At 40.2% G+C, this 21,773-nt stretch overlaps 1 protein-coding gene across 1 annotated transcript; it reads right to left on the bottom strand.

Moving 5' to 3' along the window:
• Positions 1–34: 34 nt before the first annotated feature.
• LOC134794252 (uncharacterized) lies at positions 35–19,979 on the bottom strand. The gene is made up of 2 exons (XM_063766009.1): positions 19,856–19,979; positions 35–1,300 (listed from the first exon to the last, which is right to left on the bottom strand). The coding sequence occupies exons 1-2, from the start codon at positions 19,868–19,870 to the stop codon at positions 239–241; spliced, it is 1,077 nt and encodes a 358-aa protein (XP_063622079.1). The 5' UTR covers positions 19,871–19,979; the 3' UTR covers positions 35–238.
• Between the last annotated feature and the right edge of the window lie 1,794 nt (positions 19,980–21,773).

Below are 21,773 nucleotides of genomic sequence, written 5' to 3'. Positions count from 1 at the left end.
TAAGATTTTACTATGCTTTATCAATTAAACAATGTAATTACAAAATGTTTTTAATTGCACATTCATGTTATTTTCACATTTCATTTCTCAACTTCCAACACACAAGCAATTAAAAACTAAACTTATGTCACCACAATGTAATGTCCTCATGCTTGTTACACTTGCTATCACAAGGTAACAAATATTTAATGTCCTTACATCATTTACATTTCACTACTAATAAATAGATTCCTAAAACCTAGTGGTTACCGGGTGACCTGAACGGCCTTTTAGATTTTTTACCCATCTGATTGAGATCAATTGTGATACCATTAGGTAGGACTGCTTTGTTTTCTTGGTAGTCTATAAAACCTTTCTCTTCTTGTTGTTCCTTGCTCTTGTCGCAGAGGATCCCAGTCTCATAGTTGTACTCTCGTTTCAAACCATCAGGATCCACATAACCATACTTTCCACGAGTAACGCAATCGATACCTATAGTTTCCTCCTTGAATGAACCATCGTCATTCTCAAATCCCCACGTAATGCTTCCGTCCGGGTTCTCATCCCTGTATTTGCGAATGATTTGAGCAACTGGTTTCTTTTCCCTTGGGTTGGAGGGTTTGTAGTTCTGTTGAACGTACGTTTTGGCCGGCGCTCGGTTGACGGGCTCCTGCGGCTGCGGCTGAGGCCTGTGTCTGATTGGTTGGATAGGGGCCTCGTCTTCCTCTACTAAGGGTTTGGGCTCCGGCCTGAAGGACGGCCGCTGAGGTCTGCTCGACAGAGGTTGGAGGCGCACCGGCTGAGGCTTGAAGGGGGCTTCATTTCTGATGGGGGCGAAAGATTGCGGCTGCAATAATGGTCTGTACTGAGTGGGTCTGATCGGCTCGGGTCTTAAGACAGACGGAGTCGAGGACGGCTGGAAGGGAGGCGGGTTGAACGCTATCGGCGGCTTTGGCTGAGATGTGGTAGTGAAATCAAAGAAATCGTTTTGAGGTTCCGGTGTGGTAAAAATGCTAGGGACGAAGGCGGTGGGGGTGTTGATTTCGACCTCGTCTTCTGGTTCTTCGGTGACCGGTTTGGAGGGCTCCTCGATTGACTGCAGATTGGGTCTGGGAGACGCATCCACGGACTTGAAAGAAGGCCTGCCTTGGCCGGGCCTTCTCAAGCGGGGCGTGCCGGCCGGGGGGCCGTTCTGCAGCCGTCCTTGGCGGAAGGCGCCGGGCGCGGGGCCTAGAGCTATGGCTCCGGGAATTTGTATCCTCCGAGGAGCAGGCGAGTTATTGTATTGACCATACGCCGTGGCAGCGCAAAGCGCTAATATCTGAAACGAGCAGAATTTTATCGTTAATCATCAGTTCAATCTAACCAAGATTAGAGATATTGTAAACCGAGTATTCGGTATTTCCACGCTTTCCATGTCATGCTAAAAATACAAAAGATCAGTGGCGGATTTGCAGTCTTTGCCGCCCTAGGCCCCAGGCCCTATAGCCGCCCCTTTCGCAGCAGCCATCATATTGACTACATTTTAAGTTATTTCATCAGTGAATTTTTTATCACAATTTGCCGCCCTAGGCCCGGGCCTACTAGGCCTTAGGGCAAATCCGCCACTGCAAAATATACCATAGATAGTCATAGTTTTCTTTAGATTATTTTAATATGTTTAATTAATTCCTTCTTTGGCAAAGCACTACAGATTGATTTTCCGAGCTCAGGGAGACAACAATAAGGTTAGGGCATGCTCCCGGGAATTCCCGAGACTGATTTTTCCCGAGAATTCCCGGGAATAGGCACTTTCATTCAGTACCGGAACTGGAGATAAAAATCCCGGGAAATCTCGAAATTTCGGGAAATTTATAAACGTTATGCTATATCGATTTATCGATTACGTTATCTATACGAGTAGTTATACTTATTTTATTTATATTTTTGTAACACCCCAGCTCGTGAATAATCTGTCGATTGTTCGAAAACTGATGAGAATTCGCATTTAATCCATATGGGTGGAAAAGTAATTTGATGCAATTTTTGACTCGTTTATTATATCCTCACATTAATGTGCCCTCCTTGTAAAACAAATAACTAAAATTATTTCTTATTTGCTGATTCTTAGAAAACATTGTCTGAATTTGAATATTGACATTATAGATAGCTTGATGGTGATTCATCAGCGGCTTTTGACATGAGGCGCGGTGTAAGGCAAGGTTGCGTTTTGGCACCAACGCTCTTTGGAATTTTCTTTTCGGCTCTCCTCAGAGCAGCTTTTGATCAGTGGGATGTCGGAGTGCATTTGCATACAAGAAAGGAGGGGAAGCTATTCAACATCAACTTCCTAAAATCAACTAGGAAGCGGTACGATGTGTTAGCCCGGGAACTGCTGTATGCTGATGATGCTGCACTTGTCGCCAACTCAGAAGAAGAACTGCAAGACCTGATTAACAGGTTTAGCTATGCATGCCAATCTTTTTCAATGAGCGTGAACACCAAGTTGAAAACTGTTATAATGGTTCAGGGCGCCGATGTACCACCAGCAATCACCCTCGATCAAGTAACGCTTCAATTTGTCGATCATTTCTGTTACCACGGATCCGCTTTAGAAACGTGGACCACTTACTCCAAGCAAGAGCGTCGTCTAAACGCATTTCATGCGTTGTCTCCGAACCATATTAGGTTAACCTGGTGGTGGTAGGTAGTAACCTGGAAGGATCGGGTAGGTAACTAATGAAGCTGTTCTTTCAAAGACCATATGCAACAGCATAACGGCTATGCTGAAACAGAGACGACTCCGTTGGCTGGAACACGTTCATAGAATGACCCTGACGGATTGCCACGTGAAGTCATGCTCGGACAGATTGCCGAAGCTAAGAGACCGGTTGGTCGACCCGTACTCCGTTTCAAGGATTCTGTAAACGCGACATGAATGGCTTCGGCATTCCAGCTAAGTAACTGTTGGGAGGAACGCGCGCAGATGAGACCGGAGACTGGAGTGGCGTAGTAACCTGCGGGAAGGCATGGCAAAGCATGACGAGCTGTGGTTGGACCAACTTAAGCAGAAACGAAATCGCAGAGCTGCTGGACCATCCCAGGAGTAAAGACACGTCTGTGATCGATGCGGCAAGAAATGCCGATTGGCCATTTTTCTATACAGTCATCGCAGTCGATGTAGGCTGTAGACTATCTCCTCAAAATACCTTCTTTAGTCGCTGCAACTATCATCTGCAAAGATGCTGTGGCCAATGATGATATAGATAGGTATTTTTTAATTGAAATATCAACCGTTAAGTTTGGTTTAGTTTAAAAACGAATAGAAATGTTAATTAATCATTTGATTATAATCATTTCAATCAAAATAAATACTTTTTTAATTTTCCCGAAATTTCCCGATTTCCCGGGATTTCTCGGAACTGGTCCTGACCCGATCCCGGGAAATTTGAAACCTTTCCCGAGACTGATATTGCATGCCCTAAATAAGGTACGTCGTGAATCTCCTTTGCTTTGAAGAAAATGTTGAATTGCATCGAACATATTTAAAAAAAAGTAAATCATCGCGCATACTGTCACATATTTGGTGTTGCAGGCGTCCATAGGCTACGGTGACTGCTAATCATCAGGCGGGTCGTATTTAAGTTAAAAATGATTTGTTTTTAAGTTAAAAATGTTATTACTACTTTTCCTATTTAACTAGGTAAAGTCGTTAGTATTCACTCGACATGAGTGCTCAAATCACACTAAATAACTAGCGTGTGGTGTGTGGGGTCCCAATTCGGGATATAAATTATGGATAGAATCGGGTCGGGATAAAAATTTCATCGAAATGCGTTTAGGCGTTTTTGCGTGAAGGAGGAACAAGGACTACATAATTAGTTGCAGGTGCACGTTAACACTTCCCGCATCCTATTTAGGTGCAGCAAGGACATCAAGTTCTGAGAGCTTAACAAGTTTAACAACCTTGCTATATAAATCATTTCATTAAATTAAATGGTCCATGCTATAAGATCTATTTAATTGTATTTTATGATCCACTAAACTATAACTAATACTATAGGTACCTATTACAACTACATATTATAACTATTTTATAACTTTGTTGTTGTTCGAGGCAAATTGCTGTCTACCTCAAACTAGATTTAAAATTATATCTAATGCATAAGTACGAGTATAAAGAACTCTTATGCAGTGCGCTGTTTACTAATAAAATAAGTGGTGCTCAACAAGCATTTTCTCCCAGCGTTCATTGCATAGTTGGAATTTGCTATAGTAAAACTCAATTTCGTCGCTGGAATGCCGGCATGCAACTCGCCACTTTCAAGTGTTGTGGAAGTGGTGGACCTTGCCGAGTGACCTACCGCAGCACACAGAACTGGAGACTAGTAAGTAAAAAGACTGTCGATCTCCGTGTACCTAATATGTACCTACTCAAAGCTGGAATGAGGTTGGTAACTGTCGAAGGGTTTGCATAGATAGCGCCATCACAGCTTAGCTTGCCCCTTTTTCTATTAGATTTGGCTTAAAGGGCTGGAAACCAGGGCATTAAAAAAAACAGTTTGACACAATTCTAGGGATTGACAGGGCAAGTTATGCTGGCGCCAGGGGCGGATTTTGTTTTCCATTTTGTTTTTCTTCCTTGACTTTTGGGGCGGCGAAACTTATTAGCCCGGGGCGCCAAATTTCAAAATACGCCCTTGGCTGGCGCTATTTTGTACGTTGTAGGTACTTACCGAAATAAATGCAACTGATGATCTGTTTTTAGGGTTCCGTACCTCAAAAGGAAAAAACGGAATCCTTATAGGATCACTCATGCGTCTGTCTGTCTGTTTGTCTGTCCGTCTGTCACAGCCTATTTTCTCCAAAAGTATTGGACGAATTAAGTTGAAATTTGGTACACATATGTAAATTCGTGACCCAAAAACGGACATCTTACGTAAAGAAACGAATTTTAAACATGGAGGCCACTTTTGGGGGGTAAATGAGAAAATTAAAAATGATGTTTTTTAAACTAGGTACATTTTTTGCTCATATTACAGGCCACACATAGGCCACACCCGGTATATTGTGTTATATATGAAAGAGCTCATTTTGAGAATCTCAAATATATATATATTTTTTGTAATTATAAAATAAATAGTTTTAAAGTTATTTAACAAAATTGACCATATCCCTCCCCCATTTATCTCCGAAACTATACTGGGTCTAAAATTTTGAAAAAAATATACAAAATAGTTCTTTACCTATAGGTAGATGACAGGAAAACCTATTACAAATGTGCGGTCAACCGTGAGTCGGACAAATTACTTAGTTTTTTATCCGACTCCTACGGGTTTTTTAAAGGCAATTCACTCGCGTTTCACATTTTTTTTTTTAATAGCCTATATTGTGCCCCACTGCTGGGCAAAGGCCCCCTGTCTTTCGCCACTCGTCACGGCTTTGTGCATGCTCCCGCCAGTGGCCACAGAATGAGTCCAGGTCGTTTCGCTATCTCATTTTTGGTCTGCCTCTGCCTCGGGTGATCTGTGGTGCCCATTCGGTCGCCATTTTGGCCCATCTGTCCGGGTGCATCCGACAGATATGTCCCGCCCAATCCCACTTGAGCTTGGCGGCCTTCACACCCACATCTGCGATTCCAGTTTTGGAGCGCAGCTCTGTGTTCCTTACTCGATCGATTCTACGGACTCCGAGTATACTGCGCTCCATTGCTCGCTGGCAAATCGTGAGTCGGGACTTTTGGGCTTCTGTTAATGACCAAGTTTGGGCACCGTAGGTTAGGATAGGCAGAATACACATGTCAACGATATAAAAAATACATTGTTAAAATTGGGTAACGTACGGAATAGGGCATGCTCCCGGGAATTCCCGAGACTGATTTTTCCCGAGAATTCCCGGGAATAGGCACTTTCATTCAGTACCGGAACTGGAGATAAAAATCCCGGGAAATCTCGAAATTTCGGGAAATTTATAAACGTTATGCTATATCGATTTATCGATTACGTTATCTATACGAGTAGTTATACTTATTTTATTTATATTTTATTAACACCCCAGCTCGTGAATAATCTGTCGATTGTTCGAAAACTGATGAGAATTCGCATTTAATCCATATGGGTGGAAAAGTAATTTGATGCAATTTTTGACTCGTTTATTATATCCTCACATTAATGTGCCCTCCTTGTAAAACAAATAACTAAAATTATTTCTTATTTGCTGATTCTTAGAAAACATTGTCTGAATTTGAATATTGACATTATAGATAGCTTGATGGTGATTCATCAGCGGCTTTTGACATGAGGCGCGGTGTAAGGCAAGGTTGCGTTTTGGCACCAACGCTCTTTGGAATTTTCTTTTCGGCTCTCCTCAGAGCAGCTTTTGATCAGTGGGATGTCGGAGTGCATTTGCATACAAGAAAGGAGGGGAAGCTATTCAACATCAACTTCCTAAAATCAACTAGGAAGCGGTACGATGTGTTAGCCCGGGAACTGCTGTATGCTGATGATGCTGCACTTGTCGCCAACTCAGAAGAAGAACTGCAAGACCTGATTAACAGGTTTAGCTATGCATGCCAATCTTTTTCAATGAGCGTGAACACCAAGTTGAAAACTGTTATAATGGTTCAGGGCGCCGATGTACCACCAGCAATCACCCTCGATCAAGTAACGCTTCAATCTGTCGATCATTTCTGTTACCACGGATCCGCTTTAGAAACGTGGACCACTTACTCCAAGCAAGAGCGTCGTCTAAACGCATTTCATGCGTTGTCTCCGAACCATATTAGGTTAACCTGGTGGTGGTAGGTAGTAACCTGGAAGGATCGGGTAGGTAACTAATGAAGCTGTTCTTTCAAAGACCATATGCAACAGCATAACGGCTATGCTGAAACAGAGACGACTCCGTTGGCTGGAACACGTTCATAGAATGACCCTGACGGATTGCCACGTGAAGTCATGCTCGGACAGATTGCCGAAGCTAAGAGACCGGTTGGTCGACCCGTACTCCGTTTCAAGGATTCTGTAAACGCGACATGAATGGCTTCGGCATTCCAGCTAAGTAACTGTTGGGAGGAACGCGCGCAGATGAGACCGGAGACTGGAGTGGCGTAGTAACCTGCGGGAAGGCATGGCAAAGCATGACGAGCTGTGGTTGGACCAACTTAAGCAGAAACGAAATCGCAGAGCTGCTGGACCATCCCAGGAGTAAAGACACGTCTGTGATCGATGCGGCAAGAAATGCCGATTGGCCATTTTTCTATACAGTCATCGCAGTCGATGTAGGCTGTAGACTATCTCCTCAAAATACCTTCTTTAGTCGCTGCAACTATCATCTGCAAAGATGCTGTGGCCAATGATGATATAGATAGGTATTTTTTAATTGAAATATCAACCGTTAAGTTTGGTTTAGTTTAAAAACGAATAGAAATGTTAATTAATCATTTGATTATAATCATTTCAATCAAAATAAATACTTTTTTAATTTTCCCGAAATTTCCCGATTTCCCGGGATTTCTCGGAACTGGTCCTGACCCGATCCCGGGAAATTTGAAACCTTTCCCGAGACTGATATTGCATGCCCTAGTACGGAACCCTTGGAACGCGAGTCCGACTCGCACTTGACATAATAAGAGAAGTCTTTTTGTTAAGTATATACCCACATTCCAGCTAGCTTCACCTAGTTCCTAATAAGTATGTGAGGTAGAAACCACTCGAAATTGCAGCATACTTGCTACAATAATGAGGCACTGCGACTTTGTACTCGCATGACAGTCTTCTGCAGATTGACAGTCTTATTAGGTACTTTTAATTGTCTCTACCTCTGGCACTGATTGTCCACGCCTTGCTCGGATTCTGTTATGCTCAATAAAAGTACCAATGATATCATACGTACTACGCAAGATTGCACCAAGACCGGTACGAAAGCTAGACTAAATACCTCGAGACTGTAGTGTAGTAAATGAAGCAAGTTGTTGTATGGAGACCCATGCATTAATATCTCAGTCGATGAAATTTAGCTTGGTTATTGTATAGTATGAGCCGAGACTAACATTATAAATATACAAAAAAAAAACACTCCTAAGTTAGGTAAAAACACAAATCTGATTATATATTGAACCGAGTAATTCCTCAGTCCAAAATTATTTTACAAAATAAGTTATTTGTATCAGTATGTGATACTAGAAAAAAATCTAAAAGTTTTGTCAAACATGAGAATATTTTTTTATGATACTTCCTTTTTTTGACGCTCATTTTCATCGGAAAATTGCTCTGTCATTTTTTTCTTCTTATATGATCTTAGAATATAATTTGGCGCAGTGGGTAAAAATATCCAAAAAAAATGCGTAGCGAAATGTATGTATTATAGAACTATTAAAAACTGAGAGTGGAAAATTTTTAGATTTTAATTTTGTAGGCATAAAACGGCAATAAAATGGCATTCCAGTGAAAAAATTAGACTGAGCAATTTTCCGGTCCAAGACACGCCAAAAAATTTTATATAGATATAGATATAGATATTAACGATTTAAGACTTTAGGTATTTACTTTAATTCTATTATTATTATTCTTTGGAAATTTATACAATACTTTTTATTTATTGATACTTTATCATACTGTAAAGTTTTTTCTGGCTGAGGAATTACTGCGGGGTCCACTACCTTTATTTACTACACTACTGGCCATAACTAGAAATCTTTATGTAAACTTGTTCGACAATGTTCGAGTTATACTTGCTTTTCAGGATTATTTGTGTTTGCTTAAGTTACGTATAGTTGAACAATTAGGTTAAAAAAATATGAGAAAAGTTTGAATGTGTTATTATGAGGTGCATTGTTATGCATTTCCAAGTGGTTTTCCACGTGCGTATGGAAAGCGTATCAACTTATCTAATTAACATATAGGAAAATCTACATTACTTATGCTGATGTAACGCTACCCATAATTTACCGATAACATTCGGAAATAACTGTTTAGTTTGTAAACAACTGTAATTATATACAACGGAACTGTAAGAACAATTGTATACTTAGAGGGTCTAATAGATGTAAATTAATGCATTTACGAGTACGAGAGTGATTATTGGATACAAAAAAAGGAATTGCAACGTTATTATCATTTGAAACTAGCAACTAATTTTTAAATGGCTACTTATTCCTTAAATTTTATGAATGCGTGTGTAACTGATGATTTAACTATAAGGTCAATTAAGTAAGAACAATTAATAATTGATTGGGTAACCTAAGCATTAGCTTTCTGGGCAGTGCCGGCTGTCGCAAGCCATGCAAATGGCTACACTTTCAGAAATCGATCTCAATGAGCCCGTACCTATTTGTGCGTGATGCAATCCGCCGACCTTTATCACCTCAATCACCTGTTGTGTATTTACTAGCAACGTTATTGACCGACTAAACGCATTATGACAATAGACTGAGTGTTATGCGGAAGCGTACCTAACTGATACATGTATGTTATGTTATGTTTCAACATTAAGTAACAGTTTAACCTTGAGTTGTATTTTAAGTGAGGTTTTATTTACACTTCGCGTCCTCACATGCTACATGAAACTAAAATTATGTAATTAAGTAACTAAATTTAAATTACAGCCTGATAAAGGTAGAAGCCTAGGACACGTTTAAATCAGTTTAAATTTTAAATAATATATTCCTATACTATTACCGCACCACCAATTAATATTAAATATATATTAAGTTAGGTTGTTTATAACATGAATATAAAAGTAAAATACAAAAGCACATAAAAAACAATAAAAAAAACATATAAACACATTATAAAAAACCTAACCTAGGGTGCCGCCGGCAGCGGGGCAGGGCCCAAGCTGCCGGTGGTCAGGGCCGCAGAGTGAGGAATCGACTATACGCGCCGTGTCCAAAATTACCGCCTTCTGCATCTGACCCTTGATCCAACAACCCAGCGAGAGTCTCTCTAGGTGTTGGTCGAGACTCTTCGCTATGAGACCGTTCGCTGACACGACTATAGGAACAATGATCGTCGAGTCAACATCCCACATGGCGGTTATCCAGTCCAGGTATTTGCTGGACTTGTCCTTCTCGGCTTTCACGAGATTCTCATCATGGGGGATGGTGACGTCGACGAGCACGGCCCGGAGCTGCGATCGATCTGCACGATGTCAGGCTTATTGGCTACAATAGTCCTGTCAGTGATGATAGATCGATCCCAATAGAGCGTGGCACGACCATTTTCGAGAACTGGCGCAGGTGAGTACTTGTAGTACGGCACTTCGCGGTCCACAAGGCCGTATAGGAGGGCAAGCTGCTGGTGAATAATTTTGGCTACGAGATTATGTCTGTGCAAGTACTCGCCGTTAGCAAGATGAGAACATCCGGAGATAATATGCCTGAGTGACTCTCCGGCACGGCGGCATGCCCGACAAATGTCGACCGTACCGTCCTTCAGGAAATATCTCCGGTAGTTATTCGTCATGATAACTTCGTCCGCAATTGCACAGGCAACACCCTCGGTTGCTCCGAAGAGGTCCCCAAATCGTAGCCAGTTCACAGACGCGGGTAGGTCTACATCGGGTCCCATGAGGGCCTTGTAGAACCGCCCGTGTAACTGCTTATCCTTCCATACCGCCTTGCGGTCCTCGGTGCTTAGTACTACAGGTTTGCGCCAGTTCTCGTTTGCCAAGGAAAGCGGCGTGAGACCCCTGTCAGCTGCCACCACATCACGATGTATCCCACACTCGTTGTTGCGGAAATAATTCCTGAGATTGTATACCTCATGGTTGTAAAGATTTTTGGCATTTAGAAAGCCGCGACCTCCACATTTCCGTGGGATGTACAATCTCATAACAGACGAGCGTGGGTGCAGCAAATATATATTATTATTATTATTTCTTTCTTTCTTTTTATTTTCTCGGCATTTCATAAAATACTGGTGTAATGGGATGCACGGGCCGAAGCCAAGTGCATCTCATATTAATCTTCAAGGTGTTGATTGTTTTGGGTTTGGTTTGATCCGGGTAGAGTTTGTGTAACAGATGGACGTTGATTCTGTGTGTTAGGGAGCTTATTATTCAGGCACCTGCCGCGATAGCAGAGGACGCTGGTTCGATTCCAGCCTGGGGCACTGGAGGCCTTGGTCACTTTTTCTTAGTATATGACATTTATTTCAGTTAATATATTCCTATGTTCTAATTTTTTGAGTCAGAGACACACATGCCCGGATAGGAAAATCTGTTGGCATAAAGTACCTACTTACGAGTAGGTACCGCATGGTACGGGCTCAGTGCAGACAGAGGCATGACATTATAGTCTTAATTTGTGCGTGAAATAGACATGTCCTGAATGCTTTGCGGAATGTTCGACGTGCCGAGCAAATTGCAAGAATTCGCTCGCCATAAGCCGCTGCGCTGCTTCCGCCACTCAAGGTGACCAACGATACTTGTCGCCTGCTAAATATATTCGATAATGTATGGAATATTTGCAAAAAAACTGAAAGTAATTATCTCGAAATAAATTTATATTCAAGTACTTACTATGAAATATTTATAAGGCTTTAATCCGAGGACTACTGGCAGTTTTAATATGTCTAGCAATAATTTAAATTTATTGCATCAATGTTTTAAATGCATACCAGCACTTTAATTATTTTAATATCGTTGCATGTTATAATGTTTAAATTTTTTATTATAAAATTTGCTTCAATGCCTAAGTGAAAATGTTTTTTCATTGTTTATTGAGCCAGGTGTGTTTAGAAATTTTGCAACTGCATGTTATTACAGTGTTTTCTCAATGTGTTTATAATTGAATAGTGGGTTATTCTAATGAGTGTTGCTCATAATGAGGCATTGTTTAATTTATGGAAGACGTGCGGGGTGGGTGTGTAGCGCTTGTTGAAGTCTTTTGCAAGGTATATACTTATACTTATACTCACGCGGGACATTCCGGGCTATAACATTTTTCGAACAAGTTATCTAATTAATTAATGTTACTACTCCTAAAGAAAATTGTTAGATATGATATATTCAGATATGTATATTTGTGGGATGATATGCTGTATTTAAAAAGTGATCTTTATATTCAATAATTTTCGCGAATGTTATACATACATAATGCACTCCTAATTAATTCCGTCTAACCTGAGTAAATGGTCTCTAATGGTATTTTGAAGAGTCCTAAAAATGCTTTTTAAAACAAATTTAATGTAATGAATACAATAATAATATTGATCCGTTAATATTAGTGCCGTGTGGTGCCGGCATCAGAAAAGAATAGCACCACCCCATCTCGTCCCGTGGGTGTCGTATAAGGCGACTAAGGGAAAACTGGCGACAGATATGCATATGAGCAAGGCTCGCCCGTATCCTTAGCGGGGTCCTTGCTCACAAGACCTGTGCGCGCGTCACATCGAAAAAAATAATAATAATAATATTGATCTCAGAAAAACTTATCGCCGGGTATATTTGATCAAGAAAGTACAGGTTTGCGTAAAGTAGTTTAATTAATCACAACAATGGGTCAAATAAGTTTATAACTGGTTATAATTATTTCACGTTGTTCCGTCAGATGGATAATTGCAATATTGATCAAGCTAAAAGCTCACGGGACTCCGAGAACGATAGGCTATCCTATGTCAGGCCAATGACAAAAATATCAGGTTTCTCTGAACAATAACATACTAGTACCTATTCATCTTCAGATGGTGAGATTGACAATGGCATGGGGCAACCTAAGATATACTATTGGTATTCATTGGCACACTCGTAAATAATTTAAAACTACTTGGTGTAATCCCCTGGCCAGTGGCAGATTTACCCTTAGGCCAAGTAGGCTCGGCAGTCTACTTATATGATGGGTGCTGAGAAATGGGCCGATCGCCAACACGTTGGTCTGACCAAATAAAGGAAGCCACCGCCTCTTCCAAGCTACATCAAGTAGTGAGGGCTACTTTGGACTGCAACCGATGGAGATAGATTGTTTATTTGAGGGGTTCCAGTGACCACGATCCTCAGTAATGAGGGACCGACCAGAGAGAGAGAAATGGGCGGCTAGTACTTACTACAGGGCCTGGGACCTAGGGCGGCAGAGACTGAAAATCCGCCACTGCCCCTAGCGGAATTGTCCCCCACAACTTTATACATATTTTAATGAGCCAATTTGAGGACTCATCCAACTAGTACAGGTACCAACAATACCCGTAAGTTACGATACAATGGCGAACGCTTCCGCGTGGCGTTGCGCTGCAGTCATGCCTAATTAGGCAAAAGTAACGATATTCATAATTAGCGCGTGCCGGCTTATCCCGAAACCGGGGAAACCGCTGTACCTAACTACCTAGCTACTACTCGAGCCTGTCTAGGGAGGTCAAGTAATTAGCTGGTTGTATAACCTGTTGATGGCTCTAGTTCATATATGTATGTATATCCATTAGAATAATTTTATTATTCAGATTAAGACATACATTTTCAAACAAGTATTGTTTATAGAATATACGATGAAAGAGATTGAGGTAGTCTTACTGAGGATTATCGTAATGCTAACTTTAAGTATATAATAGGAACGTATGCTACATACGTTCTCCTACGTACATATATGTAGTAGTGAAATATATAAAGTAAAATATATGTCAATAGATTCCATGGGCGGAGTGGGAAAGACAAAACAATCCGGATTTTCTCTTTCAATTGTTAGAGCTTATCTTTGATTTATCGGAAACTGAGTCTTTCTAATGGAAAATTGACTATTAACGTAGCGATACAAGTGCGGGTGAAAGTACCTAAGGTGGTACAAGAAAATTATGATAATATAGAATATAGTTAGGAACGATACATATACCGGGTGTGGCCTGTAACATGAGCAAAAAATTAAACTGTAGGCTGTACTTCTCATACTGACCAACATTTGTTCAGCGACTTTTAAATATAGCTTGGGGTTTGATTTTTAATACACTTTAAAGTTTATTCTAAGACGCAATGTATTGAGAATTTTGTTGTGTTTAAGGCGTGACAAGCAACGTCAATCCCAATGATATGGCGTGGCGATGGCGTCCATTGAAAATAATATTTATTTTGTATGAAAAATAGGGAGTCTAAATACTTCATAATTTTTAAAATTTGTAGAACAAAAGTGTCACCGTTTGAGGAGTACAATCTATGTTTTAATTATTTGCTCGTGTTACAGGACACACCGTGTATATTATATGATTAGATCAGATTAAATGCATTATTTATGACTCACAGATACTTGAAATAAATTAATTTCAATTTTAATTAATTTTTAATTAAGAAATAAATTGCGTGAGTAGAGCGGTGGTAGCCGAGTGGATATGACGTCCGACTTTCAATCCGGAGGTCGCGGGTTCAAATCCTGCCTCGTACCAATGAGTTTTTCGGAACTTATGTACGAAATATCATTTGATATTTACCACTAGCTTTTCGGTGAAGGAAAACATCGTGAGGAAACCTGCATACATCTGCGAAGAAATTTAAAGGTGTATGTGAAGTTCCCAATCCGCATTGGGCTAGCGTGGGGACTATAGCCCAAGCCCTCTCGCGCATGATAGGAGGCCTGTGCCCAGCAGTGGGACGTATATAGGCTGAAATGATGAGTTACGTACCTGTACGTAAATTATGTATGTTACGAGTATATTATGTATATTTAAGAGTCTTATGTTACCAATAGAGAGATAATTAATAAGTAAGTAGGTATATATACCTACATAGTTCAAGTGCACGCGTACCACAATGTCATATAATGTAACTCTTTTTGAAAATCCATAACTCTTTCGCAGTTTTAGTTGCGGTTTATTCTGTTGGCAGTTTCTATATGATTGAATTGAATGATAATATATGGTTCCCATTCAAAGTGAGAACTTTAGCACACACGGTTTGTGTGACACTGTAAATTCGTTGAGAAAATTTTATAGTAATAACTTTTCTAATTTCTAATTTGCAATGAAGACCACAAGTGAGTCAGAATATCAGAAACTAGTTCATCGGCTATCACCTCGGTTCACGTTTCGTGCTATGCGATTATAGCGAAGTTGCAGCTTGTCTGATTTATTAGGCAGAAAACTAACGTTTGAAATATTTATGCGATGTTTGTTTAACGTTTACAAAGTGCCGATAGCACGGTGTTGAATCTCACGCGATGTCAATGCTTTGGACATTTAAATGAATTTAAGCATTGAAAGAAAGTGAAGGAGCATTTACACTGAGCAGGGCAAGACACAACGGAGTTGATTATTGTCACCCCCTGAAGGTAGGCATGTCCGGTGTACTAAGTTTTGGCCAATTACAAGTATATAAAAGGTACTGAGGGCCCGCCACATATTGCTAGGAATATAGCAACCGTACCTTTTTTCAATACAATTTCCTACCCACTTTACATATCTGATCTGAATTATATGAACCATATATTAGGGTGGTTCAAAAAACATTTTTTTTTATTGTCCTACGGGGCACCCCCTTATTTTGTTACACTTATTATGCTGATAAAATACACCAAGTTTTGTAATTTTATCTCAACTACAAGGGGGTGCTACAACACTTTGAAATTTTTCAAAGTTGTATGAAATCCAAAAAAAGAAAGTTTTTATTATTCAGAATTTTATTTAAGTATCTGGTTTCACACTATTTGCACATGTGATTTATAAGTTTTTAAGTAGAAAAACATTTTTATTTCTATTTTTGGTGGGAAATATGTAATATTGAATTTGACATGTTTACACGAATATTATTGAGTGAACGTCTAGGCTTGACATAAGTATATACTCAAATTCAAATTTTTAAGCTAATTTAAGTCTGTAACCAATATTGTCAACAATGTTAAAATAATACTTACACAAAACCTTAAACTAACAACTAAAACTAAATACTAAATATAAAATATCTCTCCCAAGCTACCCGCTTCTGGAATGGACCCTAGAATGCTGGCGGCGTTGCCCCTTTGAACCGCCAGACTTAATCTTTGAGCCAAGAAGGAGCCCGCCCTGTGGTCGCCCGAGACGCCTATTAGCCTAACCGACACTTCCTTTATTAACTGTTTGGTGTCGGTCGACCATGGGCCCAGTGTTTCAATGGCGAGCGCCACAAAATCGTATGTGTCCGTTAGGAACGCATATTTGCGGCGCTTTAGTGTCTGGGCCTGGTCCGCGGCAGTCCCGGGCTTCCGGGCCGATCCCTCAACGTGGGACGGTGCTAGCGTATCGACGCAGGTAGCGTCCCACGCTAAAGGGCGGCCAAGGCTCCAGGGCACAAGAGTGCAGCCGTCAGGTCTCTTGCCATCTGTGGCAGAGAGGCCTGACGGCTCCAGAGTTGCGGGTAAAGAGGCGGTGCAAAGGGCGCGGCGGATCAGGTCGTTCAATGTGGCGTGTCTATATAGTCGGCCTGCGCTCATTTGGCAGTGTAAGCCGTGCCGTCCTAAAGCATCAACAGCTTGAGCGCATCGACTACAGGCGTGGGGCTCGCATATTTTTAAGCCCAGGCGGAGGCAGACAGCGATGCGTAGGGCTGAAGGATCTAGAGTGGAGCCAAGGTTTCGCGATGGAAGCGCGTGCAGCCAATGTCCTGATTTCTTTTCGGAAACGGCTAATAGCCTCGCCCGTTCGTAGTCGTTATGGCAGTTTTGTAGTAGGAGTTGGTGTTGCGATTTTATATTTATGACGTCCCATGTTGCTTGGCTAGATTTTTCCTCTGGTACCCGTTCGACGGGATGGTCTGCACTCCAAGCCGATTCCGCGTCCTCCAGGCACGACACCGACACATTAGCGGTTGAAGGGGTACGTAATATACCACCAATGAGGGTGAGCGTGCTATAGGCAGACGACAAAAAGGCCGGGAGAGCTAAACTGCCCGTCAAACGGATACCAAGACCACCGTATTTGATCGGGAGGGTAGCTTGGATCCAACTGGGGGATGTGAAGGTTACGTTCAGAATTTTACTAACGGTGTCCTTTAAAATTTGGTCGATGTTTGCAGTAATTATGGGGAATTTCCAAAGTGGGGCGCAGCGAACGATGTACAAAAATTTGGGCGAGAAAAGGCATAGTCGTAAGATGTAGAGGGCCATGTGTGGGTTGATTTCATAAAAAAGGTTGGAACACTTAAAGAATTTTTCTATTTTGGAATTTATGCATAACGGGATGGATTCGTCTAAAATGGGGGCTCCTAAAAGTGTGAGGGTTTCGCGGGTTAAAATGGAAATATTTGGTGTGAGCTGGTTAATCTCGTTGATAATAGAGGATCGGGTATTGGGCGGAATGGCTTCTGAAATGAACATTTCACACTTATTAAAATTGATTGAAAGACCGATTTCTGCGAAGCGGTCGATTAAAGTTTTAAGGTCTGCCAACACAGATGACTTACTGCCACCGATGGTGCCGTCGTCTAAATACCAGAGATTTAGGTCCGATGTGAGCTGAGTGATGACGGGGTGGATGGCTAGGCTGAAAATTGCGGGCCCTAGTGGGTCTCCTTGCTGACATCCTACACAAGAAAGTATTTCATTATTTTTATACATAAGCTTTGAAGTGGTCCCGTAACATTGCCAAAGGTAGCTATAAATTTCTGGCAAATCATTTTCAATTTGGTTCAATAAGATGCCACGGTCTATGGAATTAAAGGCGTTTTTAACGTCAACTTTCACAAGAATTTCGAAATGTTGGCTGTCTAAAAAAGTGCGAGTTGCATGTACTGCCGCTTCACACCCTCCTTTAAGTCCAAAGCCCAGCTGGGTAGGTTTAAATTTGCTTGTTAGACGGGAATGAAACTCACGGCAACAAATTTTTGATGTGAGGCGCCGAAATGTGTTTCCGACTGCAATTGGTCGTATTCCGCCATCTTTTTTCATGAGCGCAACAAGATTAGCCCCATATAGTACGGGGACGATGTCTTGGCAAACTTTACCCGTAAGCATAAGGTTTGTGAGTGCGGTTAGCTCATCCAGTAATCTTACTTTTGAAAAATTATAAAAAATAGAAATAAAAATGTTTTTCTACTTAAAAACTTATAAATCACATGTGCAAATAGTGTGAAACCAGATACTTAAATAAAATTCTGAATAATAAATCCTTTTTTTTTTGGATATCATACAACTTTGAAAAATTTCAAAGTGTTGTAGAACCCCCTTGTAGTTGAGATAAGATTACAAAACTTGGGGTATTTTGTCAACATAACAAGTGTAACAAAATGAGGGGGTGCCACTTCTTCTAACTAGAGTTTGAATTTTTCCCATACAAACGTGAACCACCCTACCATATATAATAGTAATTACGTATGTAAAAAAACAAGTGCGTAAGAATTACGATTCTTGCAAGCTCGATGTCAGGGACAGTGCGCCTTATATGCAAGGCGAACCTCATTTCCAGTTCAGTGGGTTTCAAGACTTAGGGACAACTGTACACAAGGTGGTGCAATGAAAATTGTAACTCAATCCAGATAATATTGCGTTGTGAGACATAGCCCGCTGAAAGCATCACATCGCGTAGCTGTGACTTGTATTTAGGTATAAACTATCATCAACAATCATACAATATTGTTATCTGTATTAACTGGTAGACTTTAATACCATACACTGCACTTTTTAATATTCAAGATCAGACGTCCGAAAAGGTCTGCCGTCGACTTGCATTGTTATAAAAATAGGTCAAGGTGCAGTCATTTTGACTCTACGGTGATAGTGTAGCAAAAAGAGCTTTGTATATGTCGCTCACTTAATCTTGATAGATACGAATTATTTCTTGACACGACCTAGAAATGGAACAGTCTTTGCAGTGAGCGGGTTGATTTTATATCAAATGTTGTAACATTGTAAGTGATATCAGTTTATTATCTACGCCCACCGGTCGAGCCTGGAATAGTAGAGTAGGTAAAGGCGGTGCACGGTGGGCCAGTGTAACGTAACAAGCTTTGCTCGCTTTACGTAATTGAGTCGTTAATATGACAACGCACTTGCCAAATAATCGTATGGAGCTCGACAATTAGTTCCGCCTTGTTATTAAGGAGAGCAACATTTTTGTTTTGCCGAAAGGTTACTTGTGGTCTGTTGCACGTTTATTAAAGTGACCTGTCAGTCGCCGCCTCAAGGTTGGCCGTGGATACTGTCACTCTGAATTCGTTTAAAGTGTTTAAACGATCGATTGAAACGCAATCGAGTACTTATCTTGAGGTTCGTGTATTGATCAATTAACTTTATTGTACCTATATCGTAGGCCTAGTTATTGGTGACATGACGCCATACTGCGGTGTTATGATTACGAATTTGCCGGTGACTCGACTTAGCTAGAAGGATTTATGCTTTCTATTAGATTTAAACTCTTTAGTTAACGTAACCTATATATTATAATAGTTAAGTACATGAACAAAAGTTAGTTTCAAAAGACAACATTTTTGTTAATCATTTTGCATACGTAAAATGATTTAAAATTAGTAGATCGTTACCTACAATTTGATTATTTATATAAATATATCGTATTTAGACTACAAAATAGTTGCGTATCTACTAGGTGTAGCCCTAGTTTTACTTGTAGGCATATATATTTACCTACTATAGGTTGGTAAGCGAAGGATAGGTTTTCATATTGCTTTAAAAATCAAGATTTCAACCGTAAGTACTACCTAAGTTTAAGTTAAGTTTCAAAATTTACGAATGCAGTTAATTTTGCACTAAAAAATGTTTGTGACGCTGTGGATAAAACACTGTTGTTATTTAATTAATAATAATAAGAAATTAGGTATGATAAGTTATCATTATCACTGTATTTATAAAATTATTTAATACTTAATGATTTAATTGAGTTATAAAAATAATAAAATAACATATCAATTAATGCTAAATGAAATAATTATTATTAATCGATGAAAATAAAGTAGTCCAAGACGATCACAAAAGAAATGGTAATGGTAGGGAATGGCTTACCAGTATCGTCCGCATAGTGTCCCTGCACGTCCCTCTCACGCAACGCACAACTGACAAATAAAGGAGCCGACTCCCGCGCCGGCTATATGAGGTCGCCCACTCTCGCCCTGCGCCTGCGGCCACCATACAGAGGACCTACCGCGAACCACGTTCGACGTGTTGCCTCCCTGTCACACTTGAGTACGAATTTACAATTGCGACAAAGAGGCAACACGTCGAACGTAGTTTGCGGTAGGCCGTCAGCACGATGGCAACCGCCGGGCACGGCCGGGCACGTGTCGCGCTGCCCTAATGCACCACCATGCAAATTGGCTGCACTGACAGTAACGATACCGCTAGATGATCTAATTAATTCGGGTGCGTTACCTGTAAATTACGTACGTACATTGTATTGTAAGTACGAGGAGACTTGGTTGTCCGGCGCATAGCGTTTGACTTACCTATACCTAAATCGTCTAATCGAAAAATAACATTTACTTAGTTTAAAAAAATGGACGAATGGACAAAATTAACTCCAATGTTAGATTAAAATTGTCATTTTTTTATTAAGCGATTTATAGGTTTTCATCATGCAACCATTTTATTCGTGCACGCTAGGGGCACCGCGGGTAATATCAAAACCAAATTCAGATTTTGAAAGTTCGAATGCCGCTCTTATCTCTATTAATAAATTGCATTCTAAAGGAATCCATAATGCGATAGGAAACGTATCCCTATAATTGGAATTGGCCTAATAGCAACTTTCATAACATAATTATGATCTTACAACTCAGAGTGGAACCATATGCCTCGTTGGGATTATGGTTTTCTACCAATAGTATTTAAATGTAACAGAGTAGGCAAAAGTACTGAGTAATTTGGTAAGTATACCAAGTACATTACATATGGATAGGATGGAAGGAGGACATAAAAACAAAAATAGTCTAACAAATTACTTCTCATAAGAAGTACCTACTTACACATAGTTTAGTAGTAGTTTGGAACATATCCCGAAGCATTGTCGTAGCAAGGACTATCGATAAAATTCCTCCAGAATAGATCCTATTACGATTACAAAGGGCGTGATGTAACATGGCCGATTCGTCAGGTGAAGTTCGGTATTGTTCTTTTTCAATTTGTAATTCAATCGAAATGCTCGCGGCATGCTATATGCCAGGTGAGGCAATACGAGTACCAAAGCAGCTTAATAAATCTACATAAGTTCGGCGTTCAAACATTTATACTTATGTTGTAAACAAAACAACAACTTGTAACTGAGGATTCAATTGAGTAAAGTATAAATATTTGTATTATGTAATAACAACGGTAAAACACATACCAGATTTGGGAAGTTGCAAAGTAAATCAATTAAATGTGTAATTTAAGACGGTACCTGTTTAAAATATCATGTTTCATTTCAATGTAAGTATTTAATGTTCGGTAATAGGTATTAAGTAATAATTGGTTTTATGATTGCCTTTAATTAGGTAAGTACATGTCACACTTACACAGAAAAACAAGTTGTTTTTTTCTGTTCCCAAAATAAGAATGTAGAAATACGAGGGGCGTTCAAAATATTCTCGGTATTGATATCTTACAACCTCTTCTAAAATTTCTTTCGTTACTGGCCGCTAAGGTTTATTCATTGACATTAAAAAAAAGTATAATTCGAACCGAGATGTTCTTTTGTTTTTCTGCAATTGCTGAACAAACACGGACATCATGTGCGATTTGACAATGTTAACAAAATTAGAACATCGATGCGTCATAAAATTCTTGACAAAACAGGGTAAAAATCAAAAAACCATAAAAGAGGAAATGGATTGTGTTTACCGTGAGTCTGCTCCTTCTTTATCTACCATTCAAAAGTGGTCAAGCGAGTTTAAACGTGGACGGGAGAGTATTGAAGGTGACCCTAGACCTGGCCGGCCTGTAGTAG

The sequence above is a fragment of the Cydia splendana genome, chromosome 10 (genome assembly GCF_910591565.1).
Source record: "Cydia splendana chromosome 10, ilCydSple1.2, whole genome shotgun sequence".
Classification (NCBI taxonomy): Eukaryota; Metazoa; Arthropoda; class Insecta; order Lepidoptera; family Tortricidae; genus Cydia; species Cydia splendana.
Note: the sequence above shows the minus strand (reverse complement) of the source record. Positions and strands in the feature narration are given on the sequence as shown.